The sequence below is a fragment of the Ammospiza nelsoni genome, chromosome 17, assembly GCF_027579445.1.
Source record: "Ammospiza nelsoni isolate bAmmNel1 chromosome 17, bAmmNel1.pri, whole genome shotgun sequence".
Classification (NCBI taxonomy): Eukaryota; Metazoa; Chordata; class Aves; order Passeriformes; family Passerellidae; genus Ammospiza; species Ammospiza nelsoni.
This window is the reverse complement of record NC_080649.1, coordinates 69781-83166: the sequence shown is the minus strand read 5'-3', so window position 1 is coordinate 83166 and position 13386 is coordinate 69781. Positions and strand designations below refer to the sequence as shown.

General features: G+C 38.1%; 1 protein-coding gene across 2 annotated transcripts in view; it reads left to right on the top strand.

The window, feature by feature from the left end:
- Window positions 1-208: 208 nt before the first annotated feature.
- KCTD5 (potassium channel tetramerization domain containing 5) overlaps window positions 209-13386 on the top strand; it is a 32014-nt gene continuing 18836 nt past the window's right edge. For both annotated transcript variants that reach the window (XM_059484293.1, XM_059484294.1), the window contains exons 1-4: window positions 209-461; window positions 7723-7831; window positions 8963-9054; window positions 9913-10008. In XM_059484293.1, coding sequence (XP_059340276.1) covers window positions 228-461; window positions 7723-7831; window positions 8963-9054; window positions 9913-10008 — 531 coding nt within the window. In that variant the 5' untranslated portion in view covers window positions 209-227. The remainder of the gene's footprint in view (window positions 462-7722; window positions 7832-8962; window positions 9055-9912; window positions 10009-13386) is intronic.

Genomic DNA, 13386 nt, shown 5'->3' with positions numbered 1-13386 from the left:
GCCTCTTCCTTCCGCCGTGGGGCGAGGGGCATGGGACAGAGACGGGCCCGCGGCCTCTGGCCCGGCGGCGGCCCTGTCGCAGACGTGAGGGCTGCTCCCGGGGCCCCAAGCCGGAGCCGCTCGGGCGGCGGGCGAGAAGGGGCAGGGCGCCGTTCCAGCCGACGCTTCCGGTGGGCGGTGCGCCGAGGGCCAGGCAGCCGGGGCGGCCCCTTCCGGCGGTGGTGAGGATGGCGGCGGAGAACCACTGTGAGTTCCCGGTGCCCCCGGCTGGCGGCCTCGGCGCGGGCGGGCCCTGCCGTCGGTGTAGCTCGGCGCCGCTGCCCGGCGCGGGGCCCGGCAAGTGGGTCAGGCTGAACGTTGGGGGCACCTGCTTCCTGACCACTCGACAGACGCTCTGCAGGGACCCTAAGTCCTTCCTCTTCCGCCTCTGCCAGGCCGACCCCGACCTGGACTCTGACAAGGTGAGCGCCGGCCCCGCCGCGCCCGCTCCCCGCTTCGGGCCCGCTCCCCCCGCCGCCGGGCCCGCTCCCCGCCTGCCGCGCTGAGGGTGCGCTGCGGATGGTGCCCGGTCCCGCTGTGACGCCTGCCTAGGCGGCCGCCGGCGTGAAGGGAACGCGGGGCCCGGCGCCGCGGTGAGGGGCGGCAGGAACGACTGCTGCCGTGGAGGGAGTCTTCCTGAAGAGTGTTGCTTAATGAGTGCTGTCCTGAGAAGCAGTTGGGTTCGTGAATACAAAACTGCTCATAAGTACAGCAGACAGCACAGTATCGTTTGTACGTTTGTGTAATATTTTTACGTTGTTTGACGGAGTTTAGTTTTAGCGGTTTAATGAAATATCTACATGCACTGACGTTTTGTTATTTCTGCACTGTCATTATTCTCTTGTTCAATTACAAGAAGCAGAGCAAAGTACTTTTGATAATAATTCTCACTTAGACGTAGCATTCTGTCTTTTCAGCAATTCTTAGAGAAAAATGCATATTCTGCATAGATTGCAAGTAGTGGGTGAATATTTTGGTATTCGCTCTAACTCATTTTTAGTAGGGGAAGAAAGTTATTAAGATTTTATTTGTGGTGTGGTATGTAATAATGGGTAAAAAGTATATAGTGCTGGCTCTGAAAGAAATTTTGGAGCATCATGGACAAAAAAGTTGGGGAAAAGAAAGGAACAGCTTATAACCCTATAACCAACAGGTTGAAAATAAGGAGTTGCTTATTATATATAAATTTTGAAGGTTTTTTTTTTTTTTTTAGTGAGGTTAGTAAATTTCATCATTTTTTCAGGCATAACTTCCAGAAAGGATATTTGAACACTTAGGGAACAGAATGTAATATTCCTGAGCTAGAAGGAAAAAAAGTTGAAGTGTGGTGGTGTGGGAGTTGTTTTGTAGTTGTCTTTGGTTTTGGTTGAGGTTTTTATGGAGAGCTTAAATTTACCTATAAAACTTGCTGATAGGTAAACTGTCTCCTTGGGAGAGAGTAGGAAAGCATTCCTCTAATGCTTCCTAAGTAAATGATAAAGCACTGCCATATGCTCTGGCAAATGGAATGGCCAGCTGTGTACTGCTCTGTTGTCCAGCATTGTCCCATTCTGCTCTTTTTTGGGATGTGGCCTCACTTTGAGTCCTGTAGCCAGTTTTGGGCACCACAATATCAGAAGGATATAAGGCTCTTAGAGAGCATCTGAAGGAGTAACACAAAGTTCCTGAAGGGGAAGCCATATGAGAAATGGCTGAAGTCACTTGACTTCTTCAGCTGGAGAAGAGGAGGCCAAGGGAAGGCTCATCACTGTCTGCGTGTTCCTCTAGAGGGACAGTATCAATCTCTGTTCTGTGTGACCACTGACAGGATCGAAGGGAACGGCTTGGAGCTGTGTTGAGGTTTATGTTGGATATCAGGAAAAAGTTCTTTCCAAAGAGATCGAGCACTGGAACAGGCTTCCCAGGGAATGGTCATGACCCTAAGCCATGAGCTTGACAAAGCTCAAGCACATGATAGGAGTGTTGGGACTGTGCTGTGCAGGGCCAGGAGTTAGACTTCATCCTTGTGGGTCCCTTCCAACTCAGGATAGTCTGTGATTTTAAGAGTTCCTTAATGCTTCCTACTGTAAAGAACTGCGAGGCTTCAAGAAAGGTAGCACGTTGGCCTTTAAACTGCCTTCAGGTACTAATGTTAAGTAGGGCTGGGCAGCCTGTCTCTTGCTGTCAGGTATGTTTCCACTTGTAATGGGAGAAAGATTAATCTTTGGCACACCCTGTGGCCAAACTCGTGTTGAATGGATTAGGATAGTGACATTGACTCTCTGAATTTAGTATGTTTAAGAGTGTCACTTTCAGCTTTAAAACTGTTTGAGAATCATTTCAGATTTCAGCAAATAAATGAGCTGTAGTGGTATATTTACTGTTCAGAATAAGATTTGTTTTCCATGGTACTTAAATCTTGGTTTAGAGATGAATACATAAAAATAGACAGGCAGAGCCTTGCTCACCTTGTCATCATTGTTTAATTTAATGCTTTTACTGCATTACTGGTAATAATTTACATATATTCCTTGTTTCAGCATCTTCCTATTTTAGCTATATACCAGTTTTTTGTTTGCAAACTGTTCTAGCATTCTTTTAACTTTCCCCTAAGAAGGAGATTGTCAAACTTTTGTAATAAGGTTTTGGCAGTAGTATTCATGCTTGATTTTTAATGCCTTTCTAAAGTTGGCATCAAATCTGTCAGAGAAGGAAGCATGCAAGCACTGAGTGTTTCAGAAAAGTCAAAGTCTTCCTGGTAGTGCAACCTTGACTGTCAGCATTAAGAAATATCTAAATTGTAGTAATTTTTCGAAGAAGTAACAGATACATTTCATTTGTCTATGAGATTTCTGACTTGTCAGGTGGGTTGTATTACTGATTTAGTTTTGATAAGTGCCACTAGTCTGCAGACACTCAAAGTTTTTAGGCAACACGGTTTGTGAAAAATTCACTAGTTCAATATTTAAAAAGCACAGATGATAGGGATGGCAATTATATATAAATCCAAATTTAGTACCAAATACTACTGTGTTTCTCTGCATATTGCTGCCTTTATAAGAACTTAGAATATGTAAATGATGTGAAATCTAAAAATTATGTAAAATTAAAATATTCCTGTTCAAGCATACAACCTTGAGCCAAGAGCTTGATGGTATGACTTGAGTGTATCCAGATCCAGTATTGATCCCAATGAAGATAATTAATTGGAAATAAATTTATGACATTTCAGCTAGTGTTTTAATGCAGTTCCTGGGGAGATTGTTAAATCTCCCCAAGAATTGCATTAGGACTGGGGAGGCATATGTATTTGGTGCACCTGCTGGAATCCTGTACTGGATTCTAGCATCCACAATTCAAGGTCACAGCAGAGCAGTGACTAATCACAAGGAGAAATGTGATTTGGTGAAAAGTTTTAAAGAACAAAACTTTTTAATGGCAAGGAGTTTAAGGAGTGACTTCTCAGTCCAGAGGGTATATACATGTAGACAAGAAATCTAATAGAGAAGCCTGTTCGGTCTTGCAAAGGTATTGTGAAATACAGCTAGCAAAGTGTCAAACTATAGATGTCCTTGTTAGAAAGGACATAATATTAACACTGACAGTAATTATTTATTGGAATGATTAGGTTTCACTGCTGCTTTCTAAAAGTTATAAATAAATTGAGTTCTTTGTGTGTTTTAAACTAAGATCAGGGTAAGTGTTCATTGTGATTCCTTTGAGCTTCAGTCTCTATAAAGATGGAAGTGAAAACATTTGCAGCTGGAATACATGATCATTTAGTTGCTTTGGTCAGTATTTTTCAAAGGAATGTAATTGTGAGTTACACTAACTTTTCATTGGTATGCTGAACCAGGTGATTGAAAATTTAAGATTTCCTCTTAAAATTCCATGGTGTTTGTAACTTGAACTAAACATTAGTGTGGGAGAGTGGTAATAAACAAATGCAGTCTTCACTGTATGTAGGCAATGCTGTCTTCTAAATGGTGTCCTTGTAAATATGCATGAAAACGGCCTAGAACTTGCAGACAATGAAGAAAAAAAGCTCTTCAAAGAAGAATGTAATGCAAAAGTAGAACTGGGTAAAGATACAAACAATCCTGTGATTAGCTAGCAGTTTAGGGTTGGATGCACAAAGACAACAAGCATTTGTTTTGAATTTTCTTATGAAGAATGTCAGCATTTGCAGGAAACACCTCTAAGTGTGGGGTGATATGACTATACTGAATACAGAGGAAAGTTGAATTTCTGTTTTCTTTCTAATTTTACCTGCTGTTCTTGTATACAGTAACACCTGTTTCTATAAAATACATCTGAAAGAGAGAGAACTTTGAAACCTTATTAGAATATAGGTTTATCTGACATTTGTGGTATTCACCCAAAGTTTAGGAAATGGCTTCAAAATACCTACACTAGTTGTGTCAGTGAAGATGCAAACTTTCTCAAAGCTTGTAGAAAAAACAATTTACTAGTTAGCAGAGGAAATTGCATACTGGGACATCAAAGTCCATAATAATTAAGCTAGCAAGACTAAAGCTAGTTATGTACATGCAAACTAGCTACCTCTTTTAATTTTCCAGTTCACATTGGATCATGTTTGCAATTTATTATTTTATCTTACAATAAAACAGTTTTTATTAAAAAATGTCAAAAAGCTAATTACATGTGATTATACAGTGTGTTTTCATGTACATGTGGATGAAAACAGTCCTGATAATATTCTGAAAGACTTATGACCTGTATTTTTAGAGTTCTGAGTAGAGCAGATGACTACGCTTCTGTGTCAGCTTGTATTGCATTTATGTTTATGTAAATATCCTTAAAGATCTAGTGTAATCGGCCTTTCTTAGTGATTTCACCATAAAGTGCTTAGCATACACTGAAGGATATTCAGGCAGCTCACTCAAAAGGAGGAGTGATAAGTCATTTTCTATAGGAAGATGCTGAGGAGGTAAATTTTTTGTGCCACTCACCTGTGCCTTATTTGCATATGGTTACAATATTCTTTACTGATCGGTTCATCTCTTGATTCTTGGCTCCCTGGTGCTAGTGTGTAGCATATCTGAGCTGTCAGGTCAATGTTCAAGACACACATCCTCCTCTTAATTAATGCATATTTTCTGAGTCTGTAATCTGGGTAAGCAACTTTTGCATGAATTTAGATGCCTAAGTGAATCCTGTTGACAGAATTTGGTTTGCACACTGTTAGAATTTAGCCAGAGTTCTTTAACTGTTGATATTTTCTAATGTTTAAAAAAAAATTTATTACAGCAAAAATTATAGGACTTTTGTGTGCCTTATTTTTTTATTATTTTTCAAGCCACCTTGTCTGAAAGGCTTCCACAGTAAACCATGACACTACTGAGATGTTTGTTTTTTTTTGTGTATGACCTCTCATAACGTGAAATTTGAAAGAGAAGAGCTGACATAGCTTCTTCCCTTTGTGGTTTTGTTGGAAGCTTGTTTCATATATAGAAATCAACTCAGAAAAATACAATGTCAGATAATGTAGGCCTTTAAATATAAAAGTTCAGGCCTTTTGTGAAAGGAGTGAAGTAGCCATTGTTACTTAAATTTCGTTTAGAGCTTTTAATGACTTTGCTTCTGTGACCCACCTCTCTGTCTCTGAAGTGGTGTAAAGCTGACAACCAGTATTGCTTCAGAAGGTGATGTGAAAAGACACTGCAGTGTGAAAAATGACAATTATCTTAATGAGGAAGATTATTTCTAGAGATTGGTTTTTCCTAACTCCGAAGACTTCCAGTTTTGTAAGCCCTGTGTTTCTTAATGCAGTTCAGATGATGACTAAGTTCGGGGTTTTTTTCTTGAAAACAGCTTTTTTTTTTAATCTGGTTTGGATTTTCCTTTCCAACCTCACTGGTTTCTTTTCCTTTACTGAATAATACTTTTCAGCCTATAATTCATAGTTGTCAGCTATTCTAATTTCTTTGGGTTGTATCTGTAGATTGCACATTCTTGAAGTATTTTGGTTATGTAAATATATTTATAGATTAAATATTAAAATTAGTCTACTTCATCTATCTACTGGTTTTGATGCATAGTCTTGCTTTTGTGAGACAATGAGCTTAGATCAGAAGAAATTGTGATTAGACTTCATCAAGCATTGTCTAGTCTGAGTGTAGGTTAACTGACAGCACATTTTAATATGTTAGCATTTTCTTGAACAGCTAATATTATACAAAATTATACACTCCTTCACTTCTTCTGAAATGACACCGTGTCTACGTGTGTAAAGCATTTAATTGTAATTATAGAAAGGGTTTTGGCTTTTGTAGTTGAGGTCGTGGTCTTTCTACATTCTACCAATCCTGGCTGGACAAGTGCAGTTATTCAGAAACTAAATCTATGTACCTGAAAATACATCCTCCATGTTTTTTTCCAGGAAAACATTTCAGGAAGTCTACATACTGTTAAGTAGGGAGAGCTTTCAGATGTCACAGTTCAGTAATCAGATTTTTCCATGTAGGCATTAGTGTTCAAATGCAGATGATTGAGTCAGTACAGTTTCTTTCTTTCACTAGCAATTATTGCTAGTACCTATGGTTTTGAGGGAGTATGATCCACAGTATTGGTAATGATAATTTTTTAGTATCTCTTGTAAACTACTAGAATATTAAAAATAAGAATAAGTAAAAAAGTATTTGGGGTGCTGCCACATCTCTCTAGAATATATCTGTAGGATATCCATTGCACCAAACCTTATGTACTAATAGATTAATACAGTCAGTAACCCACTTGATAGTAGAAAGGAGCAGTAGATCAGTTAGAAATCTTTCTATGAATCTTCCTTAGATCTCCAGCCAGCACAAGTATGTCAGTACTATCTTGATTGCAGAGGTTCACACATAGATTCTAAATAACATAGGAATTACCAATTTTGCTTCTTTATCTCTTGGTCAAGAATATCAGCTCTGCAGGTGAGTCTCCTGAACTGTTTCACAGTTCACAAAACGCTGTAGTCTGTTTGGTAAGTTGAGCATTAGTTTTCATCTATTCATCTATTACTTCGCTTGTCTGCATGAGATAGGTAAGAATTGCATCTTCTGCTTTTTTTTTTAGAAGATGCATGTACAGCCCTTGCTTGCTATACAGCAGTTCTTAGTACCCTGTGAGTATTTGTACATTTGAGCAAAGACAAAAGCAAATGTTTTTAGAGCAAAGTGTTGAAGTTAAAAAAAGTTAGGTTTGTTCGCTTTTAATTAAGAAAAAAAAAAGAAAAAGGAAAAAACTGGTATTTGAAGCTCGCTAGAATGTAGCCATTGTTCTGACTTCAGGCTCCCAAACAAGATTTCCTGGTTTTAAGTGCTATTTTTAACCTTAACTTTTGGTGTTCTCACTTACTGCTTAGATCTTTCATGCTAACAATGTTGTTAATCATTGATAAGGGGTTAGGGGGATTGATCAAATAAGAGAAGTTGTGTATTAGATGATTTGATTGATCATTTTGATACCATGACAGTTGTATTGTTTAATTCCTTTTATTGTCTTTAATAAATCCAGCTTTCAGGGGATGTGACTATATCTGCATACCTGCTTGCTGCAAAATGAATATTAGCTTGCAGTTCCCACTTGGATGTTCAAATCATTGTGAGGTTTTTGGTTTGTTTGGTTTGGGCTTTGGTGTTCCCTTCCTTTGTTTTGGGTTGTTTGTTTGGTTTGTGTTTGTTTGTTTTTCTAATCTAGGATGAAACAGGTGCCTATTTAATAGACAGAGACCCAACCTACTTTGGGCCAGTGCTGAACTATCTCAGACACGGAAAACTGGTTATTAACAAGGACCTAGCTGAGGAAGGTAAGGCATCTCTGAATATCTCATTTGCTTGCTACTTGCTTATTATTTTCACTTCTTTTGAATCACCAGAATTAACTTAGAACAAGATGGCAAACTTTAACCAGTGTAGCATTTCTATCTGTTTCAAGCAAAACTGATAGGTATCATGCAGTTATAGTTTATGGGGTTATTTGAGCATTTTGAGTACAATTCTTGATTTCACAACTCCCATTCTCAGTTGGAACATACGTATTCAGACAAGGGGAGATGCCTTTCATTGTGTGATCTTGTATCTTTTCTATGTAACTGTGAAATATTTGGGTTTAGTTCTCTTTAAGCAAAAGAATGCTGCCTAGGAAGCAAGCTTTACATGTAAAGCAAACTAAAAGTGAAGTTCTGGCATGTTCAGATGTGTGGAATATGCTTTTAAAGACTGAATTCTGTCCCCAGCTTCTCCCTCCTTGTTCCCGGTTTGTATCAATTTTACCCTAATGGAGGATGACTGTTTTAGAACATACAGTAACAAAACTGTATTGATAGCATATTGAAGAAATTTATCAGAGTAATACAATTTAACAATACTAGGGGGAAATAGTGTGAAATATAATTTCCATGTGAATTAGTTGAGCATTAGTTAAGCACAGTTACGCATACTGCGTATGGAGAACAGGTAGGCCTTGAACATGTGAGCAGAAGCAGTATATATCTTCAAGCTTTTGTTTCAGACTCTAAGATCTCAAATGACAGGAAGAAAAATGTTATGCTTGCTAGCAGCTGCAGAGACTTTTCAGTAGGATTATTTAAATTTCTCTTTTGCATTCCAGCCTGAGGCAGGGCCTGAGGTATGGTAGTCTTAGCAGTCTGCTATGGAACGGTATCTGTGCACATTTTTTTATTTTTTGTCTTGTTTTGTATGTGAAATGGCATCAGTTTTCTTTGGGATATTTTTAGGGCAATTTTTTAGAATGAGACAAACATTGAATTACATGTACCTGAAAGAAGCCAGAATTGTTAGGTTGGTGAACTGCCTTATCATAGAGAAAAGTAAATAATTTTCTGTAGCTGTTGAGAAGATAATCTTATGAACTGGTTGGTGATTTTGGCCTGTAGTCTTTAGTTATACTGTCTTCCCAAAAACTGTTTTCATTCTAGGTGTACTGGAAGAGGCTGAATTCTACAATATCACATCTCTAATAAAACTGGTAAAGGACAAAATTAGAGAAAGAGACAGCAGAATCTCTCAGGTGAGGCTGTTTTCTTGTGTTCTTTTGATTATTTGTTCTATGACAAGTAGTGAGTGGGTTCCATTTGTTTTTTTATGTATTTCCTGATTTCCCCAGTAAGATGCTGAATGGCTGCCTCCATCACGGGATGATCTGGAACCACTAGTATACAAAGACTAATATTCTTAATTGCTGGCTCCTGCCAGTCTGCTTACAAGTTTCACAGATCTCTTTCAAAAGCTGAACACATTCTAAGTAATTGTTCCAAAACCTTTGGTAATAGTAGAATTTGTCATGATACCGTTTCTGGAAATAGTTATGTTAGAGAACAACTTTTGTAGAGCATAGCTTTCTCATTGACTTTTAAATGTTCTGAATATGATGAGGTTGCCTAACTATGGTATAACTGCTGTTTATACAGTACGTTTATGCAGCATACGTACAGATGCTGTTTGGTTCCTGTCGTATGTTTTTGTAGCAAAGTTGCTTTCTTTATTTGTAATGCTCTGTGATTGAGAAGGTTGCCTCTTGTCATAGCAGCTCATATTCTCCATGAAAGTGAATATGATGAAGTTTGTTCATTAACTCTGCTACTCAGGTAACTGGTAACTTCCCTGGTAGCTGAGTCTTCATGGAGATACTACAAACTTACATTGTTATTGACAAATTTCTCTTTAAGCTAGGTTGTTGGATCGCAGGGGTGCTCTGATAGCATTCACTATAGGTCTCAGCTAAAATGGCCCTAGTTATTCATTGATCTGGATGGGTTCAAAGTGGTGTTGCTTACTTACCATTTCGAGAGAGTAAGGGCAACTTCAGACAAGTCACAAACATAGTGAATTCCATGCCCTATTGAGCATCTTATATTTCTTCTTGAAGGTGCCAGTCAAACATGTATACAGAGTGCTGCAGTGTCAGGAAGAGGAACTCACTCAAATGGTTTCCACAATGTCCGATGGCTGGAAATTTGAACAGGTAAAAAATCCTAATGGGATATAGTTAATACAGTCTTCTAAGAAATGAGTGTGAAGTACCTTTTGTGAAAGAGGACTATAAATTAAATTCCACGCATCTTTTTTTATTCAGTCATTTTCAGAACTTGGATAAACATACACAGTGACGTTAAAATGTGATACTTGTGTTTTCATTTATCATAAAACAAAAGAAAAATTCAGCTTTCCAGGAGGTAAATTTTGCTGACATTCTACAATAACATCTGCAATGTCTGAAATGTAATTCCTCAGTGTCTACACATGAGCAGTTGAAGGGTGAATCAACCAGAATTAACTAATAACTTCAAGTTTATGTGAATGATAGGTTAGATATGAAGAGCTCTGGGTAAAAGAGATGAGCTTGGAAGATAAATGTTTGCCAGGCCCAAAGAGTGGTTCTTCAGATAAAAAAACCTGATACACAAAGGATGGTGGATTTTACCTGTGTAGATATGAAGCTTGATAGCTGTGAGCTACGTAAATGTTCTTGTTCTTTGCAGTGCATAAAAATAGCTTTGTGTGTACATTCAAGAACACACTGTAAAATTGCAAGATCTATCTGTTATCTTTGATAATTTCTGTAAGTAAGAAATGAACTGTGCAGCTGCTTTATCCTTCACATTCCTAATCCAGCAGAGTATTTAAACTGCATTGGAGCAATGAATCTGTTAACTCTGAAACACAAGTGTTCATCTGCTAGCACCTTTTTCAGTGTCTGATGCTTACAATAGGAGAAATTGAAGTAAGCACAAGCCCATTATCCTGTGTAGTCTCACTGTAATAACACAACAAAGCAACATTTAAGAAATGTTTGTGACACAAAGGTGAAAGAGAACATGTTGTTAAATTTGACAAAATATGTAAGGCGCTGGTAACATGGTGACAGTCATGAGCAAATAGAATAAACAGGCACAGAGCAAGCTTTTTATGCTTCAGTACTCCAGGTATTACCAGGTCTGTTTGCCATGCCACAAGCTAAGTGTTGTTTAAGTCCCTGAAAAAAAACTCACTTAATACACTACTGTTTTTTGGCTAGTGCATGGAAAAGGGTTTTCCAAGATTCTTCTTTGTCAGGAGAAACTAGGTTTCATTACAAATAGAGCTCCTTTGCTTCTTAGCAGCTTAAATGACACCATCTTTTACCTATCCTTAACCATTCGAGGATATTTTATTTGGTAGTAATACTGCTTTGACAGTGCAACTGCTGAAAGACCTATTATAATGTCTTTTATAACTGGAATCATCCAGTGGTTCTCTTGGACATTACATCCTTGTTTCATCCAGCTGTCTCCCTACTTCCTCCCTCTCCCATGTTGAATATTTTTAGACACATAGTTTGAAGTAGATAAACAGAACAGCTGTATGATCTCATAATACTTAGTGTCTCATTACCTCACACTAGCCCATTCCCTCCTTTGTACTCACTTGAAACAGGATTAGAATATTGTGCATAAACAGTTTTATTGTTAATGCCTCAAACATTGTAGCATTTCTGTAATTTTTTCTAAGTCCATGCTGCTCAGCAGCATGCTTTCCTTCAGAAGCAGTCTTTGGGCTGGTACCCACCATGCTCTGTATGTGAAAAAAGATGGACTCATCAGCTTTTTCAGAGGAGTGATATTTTTGCGGATTAAGAGTCCTTGTGCTCTGAGCCACATATAACATGCTCAAGTGGTTGGTTTTGAAAAAAATGTTTTTTTACGCTTAGCATTTCAAAATTTTATAGTTAAATGTGATTGTATGTGGTTATTAAATAGGAGTGGAAGGTGCTGACCTGTTGGTGCACTAATGCAGATGTATTGATGTCCTTTTCCAAAGAACACATTTGAAAGCTCTGCTAGAATAGTACAATTATGTATTAGTCCCAGTCTAAAATCTATTACCAAAAATTAATCTATTACCAAATCAATTAATCTATTACCAAAAATCGGCTGCCCCACTTTGCCGAGTTATTTTGTAGAGGATTTTTAGCTTCAATTGTTGCCTCTTCAGGCAATCAGAAAAAAAAATAGTATTTTGGCAGTACAACAGAATAAAAAACTGTGGACTATACAAAGTGGCTAAATAGAAATGCTTTAGACAGCAGCAGCATTGATCATGTAAGTTTTAATGATTAAAGTAACCTGGCACCACAATGCAGTCGTAAGTATGTTCACTGTATGAAGAGGATGGTGTTTAACTGCTGTCTTCAAAATTATTTACACACAATAGCAGGATATAGATAAAGTTACTATTCGTGGGCCTTCTCATCTGTCGTAATCTCCAGTTTACTCAGAATAGGCAATTGTTGTCTAACTCTTCACATATAAATTAAGTTCTAATCTCTCTAAAGTGCACTGAAAAGCTATGCTTCAATTTAAATAGGCTAGGAATTGCACTGTGTTATTAAGGCAAAATATGTTTTGTAATAAGAGGTTGAGACATTTAGCTGAGGTTGAATTTTAAATTATTAGATGTTTGACCAGTGTTCTTGGTAGTGATTTTTGTGGGAACAAGACAATTTTTTACATTCCAGTTATTTTCTTGGATCTTCTGTAAGTTATTCTTTCTAAAACTAATCTGGACCACTCAGTGTTTTTTCCTCTCATTGACTTCTTATGTTTCCTTAGCTGTATTTTACCAGTAGTTGCAAAAGATGAAGCTCTTTAATACCTAGGCTTTATATATTGCTTTACATAACACCCTCCAGTCTTATATCCATGCTGCCTTCTCCACTTGTCAATGTATGACAGGAAAATAATGGTTACTTTTATAACGCACCAAACTTTGTTTGTTTTTCAGAGTAGTTGGCTACAACACAGTTATATGGGGAGTTTTCTGTCTTCTTATCAGTAATTCTTAACTTACATTTAAATTAAAAAGGGCTTTGCAACTGCCTCAGTAAATTTTAAGTTGAAATGAAAGTTGTAGCTTGATAGCAACCTGTTCTAGTGGCGAGTAAGTGTTACCTGAACGTTTGAGCTCATCTGCTACTTGTACAATTTGGATAACGGTATGTACTTCAGCTTTACAAAGGTTTCTTTTTGTGTTTTGCTTTGATTGGTTATTTCAGCTTATCAGTATAGGTTCCCAGTACAGCTGTGGCCGGGCTCAGCAGTCAGAGTTTCTGCTGATAGTGTCACGGGAAATGAAAGGGGAAGAGAGATGCTTCCAGAAATGCTGCAGTGAGGTGTGTCACACCATTCTTTTTGCCCTCACAGTGATATGCTTGGCCTCCTTGCGTTTCTGCTGCTTTCAGATCATTCCACTTTTTTTCTGGATGTACAGCGCATAGTAGTTTGTGTGTATTTGTGACTGGCTGTTATTTATATTCACAATATTTCATTACACATTATGAATGTCCACATTGTAAAAATAAGAG